The sequence below is a fragment of the Copadichromis virginalis genome, linkage group LG7, assembly GCF_057382275.1.
Source record: "Copadichromis virginalis isolate Kocher_CV1m ecotype Utaka linkage group LG7, C_Virginalis_male_GT1.1, whole genome shotgun sequence".
NCBI lineage: Eukaryota > Metazoa > Chordata > Actinopteri > Cichliformes > Cichlidae > Copadichromis > Copadichromis virginalis.
In genome coordinates this window covers 14,250,280-14,268,553 of record NC_140624.1, presented here as the reverse complement: position 1 = coordinate 14,268,553, position 18,274 = coordinate 14,250,280, and the positions used below count along the sequence as shown (strand labels likewise).

General features: G+C 40.4%; 4 protein-coding genes and 4 non-coding genes across 12 annotated transcripts; 7 read left to right on the top strand and 1 right to left on the bottom strand.

The window, feature by feature from the left end:
* The first annotated feature begins 393 nt into the window (after positions 1 to 393).
* On the top strand, positions 394 to 2,399 carry snapc5 (small nuclear RNA activating complex, polypeptide 5). Its single transcript, XM_085461924.1, has 4 exons — positions 394 to 553; positions 975 to 1,096; positions 1,183 to 1,263; positions 1,776 to 2,399. The coding sequence occupies exons 2-4, from the start codon at positions 1,007 to 1,009 to the stop codon at positions 1,962 to 1,964; spliced, it is 360 nt and encodes a 119-aa protein (XP_085318050.1). The 5' UTR covers positions 394 to 553; positions 975 to 1,006; the 3' UTR covers positions 1,965 to 2,399.
* Positions 2,400 to 3,375: 976 nt separating this feature from the next.
* On the top strand, positions 3,376 to 7,654 carry lctlb (lactase-like b). Of its 4 annotated transcripts, none has more exons than XM_085461919.1 (14): positions 3,376 to 3,630; positions 3,748 to 3,908; positions 4,001 to 4,088; positions 4,179 to 4,288; positions 4,376 to 4,504; positions 4,607 to 4,702; positions 4,799 to 4,853; positions 4,934 to 5,095; positions 5,178 to 5,455; positions 5,531 to 5,657; positions 5,767 to 5,966; positions 6,063 to 6,126; positions 6,960 to 7,004; positions 7,181 to 7,654. In XM_085461919.1, the coding sequence occupies exons 1-14, from the start codon at positions 3,504 to 3,506 to the stop codon at positions 7,294 to 7,296; spliced, it is 1,758 nt and encodes a 585-aa protein (XP_085318045.1). In that variant the 5' UTR covers positions 3,376 to 3,503; the 3' UTR covers positions 7,297 to 7,654. The 4 variants fall into 4 exon arrangements, with proteins under 4 accessions (XP_085318045.1, XP_085318048.1, XP_085318046.1 ...); XM_085461922.1 differs by lacking the exon at positions 6,960 to 7,004 and adding an exon at positions 6,426 to 6,499 and having other exon boundaries at positions 7,181 to 7,245; XM_085461920.1 differs by lacking the exon at positions 6,960 to 7,004.
* Positions 7,655 to 7,755: 101 nt separating this feature from the next.
* zwilch (zwilch kinetochore protein) lies at positions 7,756 to 14,426 on the bottom strand. 2 transcript variants are annotated; one of them, XM_085461917.1, is made up of 18 exons: positions 14,221 to 14,426; positions 14,088 to 14,130; positions 13,910 to 14,002; positions 11,367 to 11,509; positions 11,064 to 11,254; positions 10,861 to 10,940; positions 10,625 to 10,780; positions 10,365 to 10,436; positions 10,186 to 10,279; positions 10,041 to 10,093; positions 9,849 to 9,954; positions 9,689 to 9,768; positions 9,411 to 9,567; positions 9,283 to 9,311; positions 9,069 to 9,205; positions 8,851 to 8,946; positions 7,961 to 8,076; positions 7,756 to 7,873 (listed from the first exon to the last, which is right to left on the bottom strand). In XM_085461917.1, exons 1-18 carry the CDS (start codon positions 14,316 to 14,318, stop codon positions 7,785 to 7,787), a joined length of 1,833 nt encoding a protein of 610 aa, XP_085318043.1. In that variant the 5' UTR covers positions 14,319 to 14,426; the 3' UTR covers positions 7,756 to 7,784. The 2 variants fall into 2 exon arrangements, with proteins under 2 accessions (XP_085318043.1, XP_085318044.1); XM_085461918.1 differs by having other exon boundaries at positions 9,849 to 9,951; positions 14,221 to 14,425.
* A 375-nt stretch (positions 14,427 to 14,801) lies between these two features.
* Positions 14,802 to 18,267, top strand: rpl4 (ribosomal protein L4). Its single transcript, XM_085461916.1, has 10 exons — positions 14,802 to 14,885; positions 15,528 to 15,699; positions 15,788 to 15,894; positions 16,128 to 16,266; positions 16,558 to 16,682; positions 16,819 to 16,948; positions 17,299 to 17,455; positions 17,670 to 17,753; positions 17,938 to 18,058; positions 18,145 to 18,267. Exons 1-10 carry the CDS (start codon positions 14,883 to 14,885, stop codon positions 18,214 to 18,216), a joined length of 1,110 nt encoding a protein of 369 aa, XP_085318042.1. The 5' UTR covers positions 14,802 to 14,882; the 3' UTR covers positions 18,217 to 18,267.
* LOC146704653 (small nucleolar RNA SNORD16) lies at positions 15,970 to 16,068 on the top strand. The gene has a single exon (XR_014921808.1). It is a non-coding gene; the product is annotated as a small nucleolar RNA SNORD16 (small nucleolar RNA).
* On the top strand, positions 16,373 to 16,471 carry LOC146704652 (small nucleolar RNA SNORD16). Its single transcript, XR_014921809.1, has one exon. It is a non-coding gene; the product is annotated as a small nucleolar RNA SNORD16 (small nucleolar RNA).
* On the top strand, positions 17,523 to 17,593 carry LOC146704651 (small nucleolar RNA SNORD18). Its single transcript, XR_014921806.1, has one exon. It is a non-coding gene; the product is annotated as a small nucleolar RNA SNORD18 (small nucleolar RNA).
* LOC146704650 (small nucleolar RNA SNORD18) lies at positions 17,797 to 17,863 on the top strand. Its single transcript, XR_014921807.1, has one exon. It is a non-coding gene; the product is annotated as a small nucleolar RNA SNORD18 (small nucleolar RNA).
* Positions 18,268 to 18,274: the final 7 nt, after the last annotated feature.

Here is an 18,274-nt window from a genome sequence, read left to right as displayed (position 1 = left end):
TTTATACAGTCGCTGTTACAAAAACAGCTAGGTTTTCTTACCGTCTTAAACCTTCATTTGCTTCTAAGCAGATTGGTCACTGGGGTTTCTGGAAGCAAAAAGGACAAGGCTGCAGTTGCTGCCACTTTACCGCAAGATGTCACCATGTGCAACACTTCGCTAATGCTGCCTTTCAATGCCTATGTGAAATTGTATTACTGGCTTTTAAGAGGAAGAAATACAAATAGAGTATCAAAAATAACAACATCAAACTGAATCTAGTTAATTAGCAAAAACAAGAAAAGCGTGAAATTACAGATGGGTATTGCTGCATCTAGTAAAGCCGTGACAGTCTTATTTAACAACTGTTTTGTCCGACAGGACGTGAAGGCACATTAAACCCGGACATGACAGCACAGGAACCAAAGTTTGGCTAGTAGCGGTAGCCGTAGCTGTAGCACAACATCTCTGCTGCTTTTCCTATCCTAAATAAGAAGCTTCAGGAGGCACTTTATCCTGTGTTTCAACAATTTTGGCGTTGGTATGGAGTTGTAGGCTGAATTTATAAACGGAGGTAATTGTCTTAAAATTGTTTTTGTTACTCACCTGGGGACATAAACTGTTTATTATGTGGGATACACGCTTTGCCTCCAAAGTGCTCTTTGTAGCGGCTAGCTAGGAATAACAAAATCATGTTACAAAATTTCCAGAAACAGTGTGTTGTTGCGGACATTAAATACCGATCTGTTAATAACTGGCTGCGATTAATGCATTGTTGTAGTCTACTATAAAATTGATATTTTGACCAGCTAATACTACCTGCTGAGTTGTTAAGTGTATTGAATATAGTGGTATTAAATGTTAAAAGATGAGACAGAAAAGGCCAAACGTGTTGGCAATAGAATTAGTACAGTAAACTCAAGGTACCGGAGAGCGAATAATCAAATAAAAAAAGCTTTGTAAAGCATCCTTGTGCTGTCTGGTTTCTCTCTCAGTATTGAGGAATGGTCTGACTGCAGCAGCAAATATGCTTAGCCGTCTGCAGGAGTTAAAGAAGGAAGAGGAGACTCTTCTAAAAATCAAAGTCATGCTACAGGACCAACTGAACAGGTTAAAGGTCAGTGCAAGCTGCAAAATACAAGCATGCTGGAATTTGTGTACATACCTGTAGTTTATGTCCTGTGTGCTTCTTCTGCATTTCAGTTTGAAGAGGGGGCCCTGAAGTCTATTATTAATGCTCAAACAGAAGAAGGAACCTCTCAACGCTTATCGCCCGAACCTGAGGTAGATCTCTGCACCAGGAAAGGACACAACACTGGAGACTATTACAATCGGTCATTTGCATTCATATACAAGACCAAATAACTGTGTTTCTCTAGCAGTAATTTGCTTAAGGGGAGCACAGTCATTTAGTCAGAGTGCATCTAACTTTTTTATCAGTAGTTTATATTTAGAGAGGTACTATATGTGTCTTGGGAAATTTGTCCTTTTTGTTTTAATTCAGTAATTCAGAGGCTGCAGAGTGGGATTCCCTGAAACATAAACTTGTTGCTTCTGCACGTGATTATGATTGATTTCATGGTTAAAGTGAGCAATTGATGATATTGTCTCAAGAGATTGCACCATCAGCCAGACAGACTCACACTGACCCAATCTCTTCTTTGCTTATTTTTCCCCCACCCCCACACTTTTGCACAAAAGTGTTGTATGATGTCTGTGTCTGGTTATGACAACTGGTTGTAAAGTTTTCACCTTTCAACATCAATTCTTTTCTTTTTTGTTGTTGAATGTTTCAGGTTGAGGTTAATCTGGATGATGAAAGTGAGATTAATCGAACCAAACTCCTTTTGAATGCTGCGGCAGATTATGATATGGAAGAAGAAGAAGAGGAGGATGAGGAGGAGGAGGAAGATGAGGAGGGGGATGAGGATGACAACGAACTCGGATTTTTGCCTGAGGAGGATGAGGAGGAAGAAGATTACTGAGATCCATCAGTGTTAGTATTTACACCACTGAAGAAGAACATGAACAGATGCCTGTTATTTGTTCACCTGTTTTGTATTATCACTGAAGACGTTTTATTTATTTGGGTGGAGTAAGTAGCAGTGTAACAATGTCCGGTGCTAGCAATATTTCCTCCTTTGCTGGATTTAAGGCACGTCACCAGGATTTCACACCATGTTAGTCATATGTCAAACTTTGTGGGAAATCTGCTGCTGAAATGCTTTGAGGCAGTGTTATGAGAAACTCATGGCTTTCTAAACATATTGTGTATTTTCGGAGAATGAAAGCATCAACCCACTTTGAGAATTAGAAGGTCTGATGTTGAGATGTGTCTGTTGATGAAAATGTATGGCTGGGCCATATAAGGAGATAGTATGTCTGTATTATGTAAGCACAAAATAAATGTTTTGCATACATTTTCACCAGCCTGTTTTTTTACAGTGTACACTTCAAGATAATATCTATGTTCACTTCGTGTCCTAACCTGACCCGGGCAAATGGGTAGTGCAGTGCAAACACTTTCCACGAGAAAACCATTCAGCATTTTCTAAACAGTTAAAACAATACAGCGAGCCTCACAATAAGGCCAGCTTTCATCCTGAAAGCAGGGACAGCTCTGGAGAAGGGTGGTGCTACAACAGGGAATGTATAATAGAGATTGCACAAATAACAGCTGTCTACAGGGTCTGCTAGTCCAGGAGAGAGCTGCCATTCACCCCAAAGTCACTGCGCAGACCTGCAAATGCCTTGTTCGTAAGGTTAACAGGTAACAAATGGGGAAAAATACTGCAAGGATAATATTTTTTTAAACAAAAGTGGGGGGGGGCAGCAGAGATGTGAACATAGGCAGAAGTGTGTAGAATTAGTATGCAGGCACATTACATTTTCAGGCTGTATTTATGCTTTGCCATATTTCTGTTTTCAATTTTTCATGCTTACAGTGCAGTATCTTCTGTTTTGCTATGATGCTCCTGAACACCTGGAAATTATTTGCAAAGATAACTGGGTTTACTTTTAAGTTAAATTTGCAAACAAAAGAAATAGCAGCAATTGTAAGGTCCTCTTACATTTGCCTGTTTGTGAGGAAAAGTTCATCCATTGTTGTGTGATTGTGCACTGTAAATATATCAACCTCTCCAACATTAGCTTTGCTTACAGAGGTGAAACCGTAGTTTGAATGGGATCTGTCTGCCTCAGCAAGATGAGCTCACAGACCATTGAGTCTGAAAAGCTCCATTTGGCTTTGCATTATGGACGTGGGACCCCCCACAGTCCAGCACATTGGATGCTTCCAGACGACTTGGTGATAGTTTATTGTTATCATACCAATTTTACACAGGTTTTATTTGAAAGGTTTGCAAGCATGTGTGCATTTTGGCTTGAATATGACATGTTTACTCCAGACCACGCTTCTTTTTGTCATTAAGCGTTGGTGCTGAATGCTTCTCATCTGTATTTAGGTGGTAGTGAGCGACTGAAGCAGAGTGAGACACGAACTGTGCTGCAGGCTCAAAAGTACCATGCTGCCCCGCTGTGCAGTCGGTGTGTGCCATGTGCTTATGTTGGTGCTGTGTGTGTCTGCGGCTGAGGACTTCGACTGGACAAAGAACCACCACGGCTCCTTCTATTATGGCACTTTTCCAGCTGGTACACACAGTTCGTTTTGTTCAGTGGGGTTACATTTTATTCTTTTTGTATTTAGTGCCATTAGTCCTCCTAAACTGTGATCGTGTAACCCAGATCTGCTAACGTTTTGTTTTTCAGGATTTTCGTGGGGTGCCGGAGGTTCAGCCTATCAAACAGAAGGAGCCTGGGACAAAGATGGAAAAGGACTGAGCATCTGGGACGTGTTCAGTCATAAGAAAGGCAAGATCCAACAAAATGACACTGGGGATTTCTCCTGTGAGGGCTACTACAAAGTCAAGGTAGGGCAATCAGGTGTGGTGTGTCTGAGGTGTAAGGAGAGGAAGGTTTGTAGTTAGGACACCAAGTAATCCAGTGTATGCCTTTTGTGCAGGATGATATTTCTCTGATGAAGGAGCTGAGGCTTAACCACTATCGTTTCTCTATCTCATGGCCTCGACTCCTTCCCACTGGCATAAAATGTGGGTAACTGATGTTAAGCCTTTTGATGAAATAAACTGGCAGAATGTGGTTTTATTTAAAAGTAATCCATGCTAAAACACTCTTTCCAGCTGACCATGTAAATGAAAAGGGAATACAGTACTACGATCACCTGATCAACCACCTACTGGAGAACAAAATCACTCCGATTGTTACTTTGTATCACTGGGATCTTCCACAGGTTTGTAAGCAAAATACAGAGAACCCTCAACTTTGTTCTTAATAACTTTTTAAACAATATGTTTCTTTTTTTTGTTTGTTTTTATAGGTCTTGCAAGAGAAATATGGTGGATGGCAAAATATAAGCATGGTCAATTATTTCAATGAATTTGCTAACCTGTGCTTTGAGAGATTTGGCGACCGAGTCAAGTACTGGATCACTTTCAACAATCCATGGGTACATTTACAAGAAATATTTATACAACAAATACATGCACAAGTTTAACTCCCGTCAGCATTAAAAGTATTGTATTTATGCACATTTATGCACATGTACCAGTCTGTAGCTGTTGAAGGTTATGAGACGGGGGAACACGCTCCTGGACTGAGGCTGAGGGGAACGGGAGCATACAGAGCTGCACATCATATCATTAAGGTATAAGACGTCACTTTTATTCAATTACAGTATAAAAACTACACAGTAATTAATAAAGACTTTAAAGTGAAATGTGAAAAAATACTTTTTTCATAGGCACATGCTAAAGTTTGGCACACGTATGACACACAGTGGAGGGGGAAGCAAAAAGGTAAAGAAAATGAAAGTCAGCGTTTACCACTAAAAAGATTACATTTTCTAATTGCTGAGAGCTCCTGTTTAAATCCGTAGGTCTGGTTGGCATCTCTCTGTCGGGGGAATGGGGAGAACCGGTGGATATCAGCAACCAGAAAGACATTGAAGCAGCTGAGAGATATGTCCAGTTCCACCTGGGATGGTTTGCCACACCGATCTTTCATGGCGACTACCCTCAAGTGATGAAAGACTTCATAGGTATGTTAAACTGTAAATGCTCCTAAATTAGTGTTATTTATATAACAGGAATTAAATAATTGCTATTTGTGGCAATGTGCAGGGAGAAAGAGTGTCCAGCAGGGCCTCGGGACGTCTCGACTGCCCACATTTTCCCCTCAAGAGAAGAGCTACATAAAGGGGACCTGTGACTTCCTTGGCATTGGTCATTTCACCACCCGCTACATCACCCAAAAAAACAACCCATCGGGCCGTAGCAGCAGCAACTACTTTAGTGACCGTGACCTGGCTGAGCTGGTTGACCCAAGATGGCCTGACCCTGGTTCAGAGTGGCTCTATGCCGTGCCCTGGGGTTTTAGGCGTCTGCTCAATTTTGTCAAGGTTACTCATTGATATTTGTGCTACATACTCTTTACTTAAAAAAAACAAACTCATATTGATTTCATCCTCATCTAGACTCAGTATGGGAACCCAATGATTTATGTGACTGCAAATGGAGTCTCTGAGAAGATGTTATGCACAGAGCTTTGTGATGAATGGAGGATAGTGTACTACAAAGACTACATCAATGAGATGCTTAAAGGTGAATGAGCTCACATGTATTGAACAAAAAATGCAAAAATGTGCCCACTGTCTTAAATTGAAATTACTTTTTTGTAGTTATCAAGCTCTTTGATCTCTTTGTCACCCAGCTATCAAAGACGGAGTCAATGTGAAGGGCTACACTGCATGGTCGCTGCTGGACAAATTTGAGTGGGATGAAGGTTTCTCTGAGAGATTTGGCTTGTACTATGTGGACTTCAGGAACAAAAACAAGCCTCGCTATCCCAAAGCTTCTGTTCAGTTTTACAAACGCATTATCAGCTTCAATGGATTTCCCAATCAAAGAGAGGTGAGCAGAAAGGACTACAAAGCCCTGCCAGTCTGAGGGGTTTTTCATTACATGGTTTATTCTGATTATATTTGACTGTCTTGTGAACCTCCACAGGTTGAAAACTGGAGGCGAAAGGCAGTTGAGACGTGCTCTTCCAGCAATCAGCTTCTAGCTGCAGGTCAGTTCGTCTGTAACATCATTGACCATGTTCCTCACTATATAGGGTTGAACAACTAGCAGGGGTAAACAAATAAAGATTCTTGCCAAAATATGGAAAAAACAGCAAACAAACAAACAAAAAAATGTCCTAAAAATTTGAACACTATAACAATGAAAATAATAAATCTGTTTCTTTTCTTCAGCCATCTCAGAACATGCACGGACAAATAGTGTTAAGAAGAATAGTTGAAATTTAAAAATTGATTAGTAGAATCTGTTACAGGCGATCTGAGATATCTTCTTTGTTTGCCCCTCCAGCTAGAAGAAAATCCCAGGAACATGCAGAAATGCCAAAGGTTTGGCCTGTGCATGATGAAGTTTAGAACTTGAGGGTACATGCTTCCTATTTCTAACAATCTGATTTCTTTTTTTCTCTTTTGTCGCTTTGCAATTGTGTGTTTACAATTCTGACTAACAAGCTCCTGCGTTTAACACCTGCAATTAAACACAAGCTTTTGCTCCTTTTAAAAGAGCTTTTTTAACAAAAACTCGCAAACAGGCATAAAGCAAAGCGGTGCACTTCAGCCCACAAAGCAGAGATTAAAAATGTAACTGGGTAATGTAATAGCACCAATAAAGTCAGTGATATATCTGAGCTGAAATCAAAATTTCAAACATAAGCCTCACCTGCTTGCTGATGGCTTGTAATATTAAGTCATTTTCAGAATACTGCTTTTAATAGTCATCTGGTAAAAACACTGCTTTCTGAAATATTCCCCTGTAGCTGCATGCAGTTCTCAAAGGGTTAAAGTGCCATTAATCAACTCTGAGTACTTTCTCTTCTTTTATTAGAGGAACAGCGGAGTACTGCTGCCAATATTCTAAGACTTATACATGGTAAGGAATCCCTATGCTCTCTATGAATTAGACCAAAATTGTGATTCCGGGACAAATATTAACCCTTTGAGTGCTGTGCTTGAGCTTTCGCTTCACTGGCAGTGTTTGGACGATATAACGATGCCCATAAGTTTTTAATGAGTGTGTGTGTGTGTGTGTGTGTATGTGCTTTGCAGACCCTTTGACCAGCCACATGGAGATGGTGACCGAGATCGTTGTTCCCACTGTGTGCACACTCTCCATTTTGCTCAGTGCCATCTTCCTCATGTTCCTGCTGCGGAGGCGTAACTAGGAAGGCTTTCGTGTTTATACATCACAAGCATCGGCACACACACATATGCACACATTTAAAATGTAAGTGCATCACTTCTTTATTGGATAACGTGTGAATATAAATACATCATTTGAGCTGAACTGAAAGAACTGGTGATTTTTATCGATTTGATGTGTGTAAAGCGTTTTGCTCTAAAATGACTGGTTTTGCGTAGAAGGAAAAAGGAGTCAGAGTTTCTAATTAAACTGCTACTATAGGATACTGGTATTGCAAAGACGCCAGGTGATCTACTGATCTACTTTCATTTGGATACAGCTAAGTTGTTTGGCAGAATATTTCCTGTCTTTCCTTGAGCAGCAAAATGTGAAAATAAAGATGTGACTGGAAAAAACATATACACACACACACACACACACACACACACACACACACACACACACACACACACACACACACACAAAGGACTGAAATTTGCTGTTGAGGGGTTAGTAGCATGTTTTATAAATTCATGCAAAGTTGACAAGGCTGCAGTACGCCATAGTGGAGAAGAAAGCAGGATCCTCACTGTCCCCATTCACGGTTTCATTTGGATAGTCTAAAAACAAAAGAATAGTTAAAGAAGAATATTGTTATCGATACTTTACTGGGGTAGTCACTTATATATTCAGTAAATAAAAATCACCTGTTTCAAAGATGACATGATCAACCAGTGGTCTGTCACTAAGATGTAAGGAGGTCCTGACCTCACGAGGACCATGACCACTGGACACCTCAACCCCCCACAGTATTGGGTGCTCCCTGTAGAGCACAAAGATGAACACAGAAAAACTAAATTCTGTGTAAAAAAAAAAGAAAGAAAAAAAGCCTAACATCCACCAATATATCCTTTGACTTTCAATAAATGTTTTATGTGGTTTCTCGCAAGCCGTTGAGATCTCTGTTTTCAACACTCCACATAATAGACTGCCAGAATTCTGCGGGCGTCACATTCAGGTCGACTTTTATGTGCCGTTCAGTCGAGATTGGACTGTGGTGAGGTTTACAGGCCTGACATTTTTGCTTGTTAAGTGTTTTTCCCCCGCCTTCGTCAGGTCCTTCCTGCATGTAAAGGTTTGCAATAATACATTGACTTTTGAACTAACATCCCAACAGTGTCTCGTTCAATTTGAAGTGTCTTGGAAATCTTCAGTTGAACCGTTGTCTTTTGGCACAAAGGAATAATTGGCTCTCTTGGCATTTGTGACAGCTCCTTTAAATCTGTCATGTTTGCACCTCAGCTTGAGGTGAGAGATTTAGATCGATAATATAACCGAAGCATGTTTAGTGTCATCACTGAGTTGCCAAAAGATTGATTGCACTTTGCAGTCTGCTAGCATTATATACTATTAGATGATTAAAAACCCCAACAACAAAGACGGATTAAAGAACTGAAATCTACAATAAACAATTGTTGCATATTTTCATTATCAATATGATTATGTCCACTATAAAAATGTCATATTCACAAACAATAAGGTCAAATATCCCAGTTTCACAATAAAGCAGGCAGTAAAAAAGGCTTGCATTCCTTACTTTTGGTAGAAATGACTGATCAGGGCAGGTTTGATTTGGAGTTTGAACTCGTGCTCTTCATCATAAGGTGACGTTCTGTAGTGCTGCAAACACAATCTATGTGACAGGAAAGGGGGGAAACAGGAGAGGGAATTGTTTATTTAAATACCAGTTTAAAAGAAGAAATACTTCTGCACAGTCACATATCACTGGGGCAGAAAAAAAGTCAAAAGATTTACTGCGTGAGAAGAAAGAGACGATCGTAGGGCAAACCAAGGAATGTGCTGCAGGTCACAATTATTTCCAGCAGATGGTGCAGTTTCCTGAGTCGGATCACTTGTTCCTGCAGATCAACCTCCGTGCTGAGGTAAAAACACTGTGGAGGAAATTACTCAGAGTCAGTACTATGCTGACAGACACTTGAAAAGAACTGAGAAACAGTGTAAAGCTTACCAAGTGGTTTAAAGTCGTCAGTTCTTCACCTAAGAAACAAACACAAATTGCAAATGGCCTATCATCCAGAGAGCATAACACAAACACAGAGTCAAAGAAAGAGCTCCAAATGAATAATTAAAGGTTACCAATCAGGTAGTTAATATAGTCTTTTCTCATCTTATCCAGACCCATCTCCAGCAGCATGTTGACAGGCGTGAAGCCTGTAAGAGACACATGTTCGATCTGCTGGTGGTACGACTGCAGAATGAGCTTGCTGAGGGAACTGCTGCTGTCTCTGTGAATCTGGATGATGTGAAACAAAAAACAAAAAAAAATTAATCAATGAATTAATAAAATAACAACTGCAACATCCAAACTCATCTAACTCCAAGTTTTCAAAAGCGGAAATGTTTTATGTTGTTACCCAGGGTTTGATGTCACCATATCTTAGAGCGTCAATGACCAACTTCAGGCAGTCTCCAATGTCCTGATATGAAGTCACACCTGCAATACAAAGTTTTTTTCTGTCTGTTTGTAAAATGCTAAAATCCATCCCAGTTTCCTGAATGGAAGGCCTAACTCACTTTTTCTCATCCGAACCCAAAGCTGCTCCACAAAATCCAAATCTCCTCTTTCCAGGAACGAGTTGAAAATGGGAGTTTCTGTCTCAGACTTCAGCTTCGAGGTCTTCTGAAAAAGATGGAAAGGAAAAAAACCCAAGACTCTAGCAGATATATTGTAAAATTAATGTTTTAGTGATAATGGCTCCATCCTACCTCGGGCGTTCTTGCAGCCTGATCCTGCAGTGTTTTTGCAGTGTTCTGTAGCTCTGAAAGAAGAATTAAAAATGAAAAAATAATCATAAGTACCAGGTAGCATTACATCAGATTTACAATGTATTGATTCAGCAGTGCTTCGTGCCTTCTAGGTAAGCCTTGGTCAGATTTACAGGCGATGTGCTTTCCAGCGGTTCCATCCATTCAGTCTCACCAGTTCTCAAACCATCAGCGAGAGTCTGAAATAACAGGATTCAGATATATTTAGTTATTTATGTGGATGCTGGTAGTTGCTGTCATTTTAGATTACAGTGGAAGACAAACCAGTAGAAACTCCAGCTCCCTATACATCTCAAACATGGGACTTCTCATGTCTCCACTGGCAATTTTGATATTCTGCATAAAAAAAGATAAACACATTAAAAAATCAGTCTGTGTCTGTTCAGCTTCATCTGCTGGTACTACTTCCAGATACATGTTTCCCTTTTCTATTCATAATAGCATATTAATTAAATAGAAATATAAAAAGTAAGCTTTTTAAGGGAAAGAAGGGATTATTATAAGAGGTCATTATTGCTGCTCACTAATGTTGCTGTAGAGGACAGGGGTGGGGTCTCAAGAATACTCTCCACATGGCTCCATTTGAAATCCACAGTCACGCTGCTCTGAGACTCAATGGTGGTGTTTTCAACAACAGTGGAACCAAACAGGCTGAACCTGGCACTGCCTTTAATCCCCACCTAGAAGTATTTATCAGTGTAAGAACACGGGCATTCGTTCACACAGACAGACTTGCAAAAGAGGATGAAAACTGAAATACCGAGGATGGATGATGCCGTTTCTTATGCTCTTGCTTCAGTTCTTCTAAGGTTGTGAGGGATTGTTTGTCTGCAGTTGAACCTAAAAACATTAACATCAGGAAAATAAAAACAAGTGACACAAATACATACAAATCATCAGTAAATGCACTGATAATGTTTAAAAATGGGTTATTCAAAGAGGAGTGATGTTTCTAAGCAATACCTTTGGAGGTGATGGAATACAGTTTGACACCAGTAACTTTAGTGCCCACACAGACTGTTTCAGCCCCAAACCAGGTCGTTCCAGCAGGATCAGACATGTCGCATCGCACCCACAGAGGGTATAAAGGAAGGTTCGTGTCCTCAGCTGACATGCTGGCATTTTGAGATAATGTATACCAAGAGAGAAACTGTCTGTACAAAGAAGAAGAAAAAAACTTTGTCAGATGTGGTGGATTAAATATGCACATCTTACCAGCGCGTATTTCTTTTGCAATTAAATTTTAAACGTCTTAGCACTAATCACCTTGCTTTCATGACTGAAAGTGGCTGCGGTCCCATTTCAGTTTGAAGTACGTGGGCACTGTCGTTAGCATCATCAGCATCGCCGTCAGAAAGGTTTGAAGCCTCGGTCATTTGTTCGTCACCTGGATCGCTTATTTTTGAAACCTTAGTGAAATCAGAGCACAATTCAATGGTGAGCGACGAGGAGGAGACTGGTTAGTCATCTAAGCATACATTCAGTGTTTTAATATTCCTACAATTGGGAATTTTGGAAACACTACTGGCCCAGTTTCAGCTTGAAAACTCTGGAACTCGGGTTTTATTCTGGACGGGAAGACTTTTTGAGATCATGGAGTGAATGTGTGTCTGCATCCTTTTTTCCAAAAGTCTCTGCCCATCTAGACTAAAACGCAGTCCTGAACCCTGTAACAGTGAAGCTCTACATGCCCAGTTATCTTTCCATTATCTAAGGGCAGCATTGACAGCATCTGACCAATTAGAAACATTGATAAGTCTACTGTCAACGGAGTGAGTAAATTTTACAAAGGAAAACAAAACCAGGAAAGCCGGTAAAAAAGAAGAAGAAAGGAACTATGTACGTTAAGAGACTTCTCAGTATCAGTGCTCTATCATTAAGACAAGGGAGAATCTGGTGGACACATCCATTCATTTTCTACTGCTTATCCGGGATTTGGTCACCGGGGCAGAAGTCTCACCAGGGAAGCCAAGCGTTCCCTTACACTGGCCACCTCTTCCAAGTCATCCAGGGGTGACACCGAGTTGTTCCCAAGCCATCTGAGAGATATAATCTCTAGGTCTGTCCTGGGGGATCTTCTCAATAGGACATGCCTAAAATACTTCAGCTAGGAGCCATCGAGAAGGTATCGTAGTCAGATGCCTGAACCACCTCAACTGGCTCATTTCGATATGGAGGAGCAGCCGCTCTACTTTGAGCCCCTCTCAATTGACTGAGCTCTTCACTCCATTTTTAAGGAAGAGGCCAGCCACCCTTCAAAGGAAATTCATTTCTGCCATTTGTATAAGAAACCTCATTCTTTTGTTCTCTAAATGTGGTGGATTGCAAATGTTATTTCATGAAATGAATTTTTAGCTGCAGCCCACGTGGTGTTTAACTGTCTGAGAGTAGGAATACATAAAAAATAGAATTCAAATGTAACAAATACAAAGAGGTGGCCAGTTTTGGAATTGTATATTAATCCTTACTGAACAATAATTTTCTTTTTAAACTGGTTGCAGCAAACAAGGGAACAAAATAAATAAAATCAAGAAGTAAGGTTTTACCTATGAATACATATTTCTGTCTGATGCTCATCAGGAAAAGACAAATACTTTAGACACTATTAAAAAAATGTAAATAACTTCTACTATCCACACACAAAGGTCCAAGGGAACTTGCAGGAATCCTGACACCTTTTCCCAGAGAACTGATTAGGACGGGGCAGCTGTGGCTCAGGAGGTACAAAAGGTTGTCAACTATTTAGAAGGTCGGTAGTTCCCGGTTTCTCCAACTATTGAACCTCGAGCTGCCCCATTCATCTCTGTAACTCTGTAACATGTAACTTCTGTTGGTGCTGTACTACTGGAAACTGAATTTCCTGAAAGAACCCACATGAGGGATTAATAAAGTTTCATCTAATCAAATCTAATCTAATCTAAGAATGTTAGTCAAGGCACTTTTATGAATGTGTGCGTGATTGGGTGAATGAAACTTGTAGTACAAAGTGCGATGAACACTCAGTTGGAGCAGAAAAGTGGATATAAGGATCGGTCCATTTACCACTGGTCACTATGTGGTGATCTTTAATCTCAAACGTAATCTGCTCCAGGGAAAGTTACAGGATGTAGATAGGGACAGATCTTTTGGCAGAACAATCCTGTAAAGTCTGGCGAGACAAAACCAGTCTACGCTTTGTTCTTTAGAAAGGAGAGAAATGGGTTAATGTAAGAAAATGGAAAGTAATAAGTTTAGACTGCAAGTGAAGACAGTATTGTTCAACAGGCGGCAAGGTGTGGAGCGAGGGGCATCTTGAGATATGTGAGGTGAAGGTGTGGGGTGCTTACGTTTCCCCTGGAGAGTAATAAAGAAATTCCTATAAAAGAGTCCAATTAGTCTCATGCTTGTTTTCTGATAGAAATCACCATGAGGTCTGCAGAATAAGTTGCCATGGTAATGCACCTTGTAAAGACGTGAACCATCTTTCTCATGCCCTGAAGTTATATGAATAAGCACAAATCATTCTTTGCAGTACAGGCCTTTGGAGATTTCAAATTAAAAGCAGGTCCACAGCTTTTACAAAAGGCCTAAAAGGCCTTGAGATGTATTAGTAGTTTGGATGCTAGAGATAAACAAAGTAAAATGTTTTACAACAAAAGTCAGAGCCAGTCAACAGTTATTCCTGTATGTTGTGTCGCTATAAACACAACTAGGTAAAAATATTCCTAAAAGAGTAAAGTAAAAAAGTAGAATCTTACAAAGTAAAATTTTATTATTGGGTCTACATATTTACGATATGGTAAATGAGTCCAAGGACTGACATTACTCACAGCTTTTTCACAGACGAAGACGGTCTGGTTCCCACAATACATATTCACCGCAGGGATTCCGTCTCCGTTCATCTTCACTATTTGGACCTCCTCCTGAAGCCCAAAAGATATCAACATTACTGTAACAGCGACGGATGCATTGACTCACGACAGCTTACTTAAGAATGCACGAATTTACCTCATATATATACGGATCACTGCTTTCCGCATCCTGAAGAGAGCTGCAATCAACACGACAGAAATGAACTTTGTTTCACCCATCATTCTGAGGGTTAACTTTTTGTTAGAATCGCTATGCATCCAAAACTCACCGAAGAATCGTGAAAAACTCTTTAGCCCTAGATATAATCTTCGAGCACATCGCCAAATTATGGTCTGTGTATCCTGTTACAGAAGGAAGGATGTACATAAAACATACGAAAGTGGCTAAACGAGTTTAAAATGAACAAATCAGTTGTTGATATTTTGACAGTCGCGCGCTCGAAAAGCAGAGGGTGACGACATGGGGTCATAGGTGAACACACACTTCCCTCATAAAATAAATAAAATAATGAGATATAAAATAGATTGAAAATGTATCAGAAATACGAATATACAAGAAATTTTTTAATAAAATAAAAAAAATATTTGATTAAAAATAGCGAGGAAAGAAATGGTTCAATCTTTCCTGCGCCAACATGGAGTAAAGAAATAGTCCCATGTTTAAGAACGGTTTTAAAATTGCTTGGCTAAACATGCTAAGCACTGACAAATTAAACATGCTATATAATTTATGCTGTGTATTCTTTTTCATTTTCCTGTGCTCGTTTTATGAAGTTATACAAAGGACTTGTCACGATTATGTTAATACCGGAAGTGGTGATTTAAAGCGGAGGCATAAACCATGTAGGGTGAATCGTCAACTTCCTTTTTTACTGTGGCCGCCATACCGTGAGGAGCGTGGTTCCCGGCGAGCCGAAAATAACTACCGAATATGGTGAGAATTTCCATGTTTTTCAAGGCTAACGTGATATAATACACGAGTCTTCATATTGTGGTTCGTGTTGAACAAGCAAGCGCGTGTTTTGTGAATTTGGAAATCATAGGTTCCGATGTAATATAGCAGCAAATTGAAACGCTCCCAGCTAGCAAAGCTAACACGAGGAGCCATTTTGAGTGAGCGGCTACAAGTTACACGTGTGGCTTTCCTTTCAGGGGTAGATCACTGAAGGCTGATCTTGTGTATTTTGATGGCATCTAAAGTTAGATGGTTGTTTCTGCCAATTGAATTTATCTATGCGCTATATTCGCCCGTTATCATTTACAATTAAAGTTACGTTTGAACAACCTGGCCAAGTCGTCTTAGCAGAAACGAGCTAAACTGAGGCTAACCGAGGCAGATTTCATGTTGGCTAAATGAAACCTTACTTTGTGTCGGTTAAAGCAGGGATATTTTATTGAAACTGCAATTACGTCAAGATTAATCTGCCTTTTAAATCTGAATTATAAGTTAGTAGTTTTTCTCCTGTCACGTGCCTGGATGTCTTAAAGACACATACTACACAGGTTTAGACTCTTGAATTGCCTACATAACTTTCTCTTACAGAATACATCTGACGATTGTTTATTTCTTTCTCAGGCTTGTGCCCGACCCCTCATCTCGGTGTATTCCGAGAAAGGAGAATCCTCAGGCAAAAATGTTGTCATGCCTGCAGTGTTCAAGGCCCCTATTCGCCCTGATGTGGTGAATTTTGTGCACACCAACATGCGCAAGAACAACCGCCAGCCTTATGCAGTCAGTGAACTGGCAGGTGAGTGCATAAATGTACTTGGCATATAGTAAACGTTTTATTAAGGTGTTATGTACACAATATAGATTATGTGTTATGTGTGTTTTAGGCCACCAGACCAGTGCTGAGTCCTGGGGTACAGGAAGAGCTGTGGCCCGTATCCCTCGTGTGAGAGGTGGTGGTACTCACCGTTCTGGCCAGGGTGCTTTTGGAAACGTATCCTCTTGATGATTACAAGAGTTTTTCCCACTTTGTAATATGTATACTGAGGCAAACTTAATTCTGTGGGCTTGCTGTGATGGTGTAATTTGCGTCTGACTCTGTGACCAGTGACAGAATGCCTGCTGTCATATGCTGGCACAGATGGCTGATGAACATTGAGTCTGAGCAGGTATAAAATAGTTATTTACTTAAGTTTTTTAAGTCAGTGGTCCTTGACTTTGGTCTAGATGTGTCGTGGTGGTCGTATGTTTGCCCCCACTAAAACCTGGCGCCGCTGGCACCGCAGGATCAACGTACCCCAGAAGCGCTATGCTATCTGCTCTGCCCTGGCCGCCTCTGCCATTCCTGCACTTGTGATGTCCAAAGGTAAGAGTCAAAAGATGTTCGAATGGGACATGAATTGGTAGAAACCAGCATGGAAATATATTTTGACCAAAAATGAACCCTTTTTGATTCAGCCTAACATTTGACTTGCTGTGATGGTGTAATTTGCGTCTGAGCCTGTGAACAGTGACGGTTGCCTGCCGTCTCTAAGCTGTCACAGAGTATTGATGTCCTTTAAATCTGAGCAAGTGTAGTTAATGCTGTAACTTTGATAGTCCTAGCAGTTTTCTCTGTCATTGTCTTTAACTGATTCTTAACAATCTTTCCTTTTAGGACACCGCATAGAGGAAATCCCTGAAGTCCCACTGGTGGTTGAAGACAAAGTTGAGGGCTACAAGAAGACCAAGGAGGCAGTGCTGCTGCTGAAGAAGCTCAAAGCCTGGAATGACATTAAGAAGGTACAGTAACCTCAAAACACTGAGGAACACTGAGTTTCATCAGTAGTTTTCCCGAAGTCAAATCATTCTTCTTTTTCTTGAGTTGGCACTGGGAGCATTTAATTATTAATAATGGAGTTTTATTTGCTCTTCTCAGGTCTATGCCTCTCAGCGTATGCGTGCCGGTAAGGGTAAGATGAGGAATCGCAGACGTATCCAGCGCAGAGGGCCGTGCATTATCTACAACCAAGATGCTGGCTTAACCAAAGCCTTCAGAAATATCCCCGGTAAATGTCCCGGTTAAAATTTAGAATTTATTACGGTGTTAGAAAATGGATATTATGATTCTTACATTTAATTATGGTATAGTTAAAATGGATGTTTCTATTGGATGAAATGGAATAAATGATCAAGATACTAAAACTAGCTTACTTTGCTTTCAATTAAACTCTAATTGTTTTCTTCATTTATGCATGCGTAACTTCAAGTTTGACTGAATACTGATGAGTTGTAATTGTAGTGTTTATAGTATAGTTGAGTCTTAAATAAGTCATTTGCCATTTAAAAACTCACTATAGCTTCAAGATAATTGGTTCATCAACATGCAGATGTTTGATTATTGTGCTGCATTTTGCAGGCATCACTCTGCTGAACGTGAACAAACTGAACCTTTTGAGGCTCGCTCCTGGTGGTCACGTTGGACGGTTCTGCATCTGGACCGAGAGTGCTTTCCGCAAGCTGGATGACCTGTACGGCACATGGCGCAAGGCTGCCTCCCTGAAGGTTGACTACAAGTGAGTATTTGAGTATTTTGAGAGCATGCACTCTGAAAGTACAAGTGCAGTGTATCATGCTGGTGTACAACAGTGATGAGCTTCCACTTCATGGTCCGTGTTTTTGAACTATGTGATATTTAACGAAGTTCTGAGTTATAGCAACAAAACTTATCATACGGCTTTTTTGCCTTCATGTACGAGGGACTTTAATTCTTGACTCTTCTTCCTTCAGCCTGCCAATGCACAAGATGACCAATACAGATCTGACCAGGATTCTGAAGAGTGAGGAGATCCAGAAAGCACTTCGTGCACCCAAGTAAGCATTTTTCAGTGTAGTTTTTCCCCGAGGTCTTATTTGCCAGCTATGATGATTTTCCACTTCAGGTCCGTGTTTCTGAACCCTGATTATATGGAAGTCCTGAGTGATGCAGAAAGTTTCACTGAAGTTGTAGTTAAGCAGAAGCTCACATATTCAAGGGTGGATTGTATTGTCATTACAGCAAGAAGCTCAACCGCAGAATTCTGAAGAAGAATCCTCTGAAGAATTTGAACATAATGCTCAAACTGAATCCTTACGCCAAGACAGCAAGACGTCATGCCATCCTCAAGCATGACCCTGCGGTAAGAGCCTGATCAGTTAAAGATGGAAGTAAAAACTGTATGTCTATTTGTTGATAACTTAGAGCCCCTCTTTGTTCTCACCATAGATCAAGGCCAAGATGCTGAAACCCAAGAAGAGGCCTGGAAAGAAGGGTGCACCTGCCAAGCCCAAGGCATAAACCAATACATACAGACTGGAGTTCAGTGATGAATAAATCAGTTGTTTCAAATGCACGA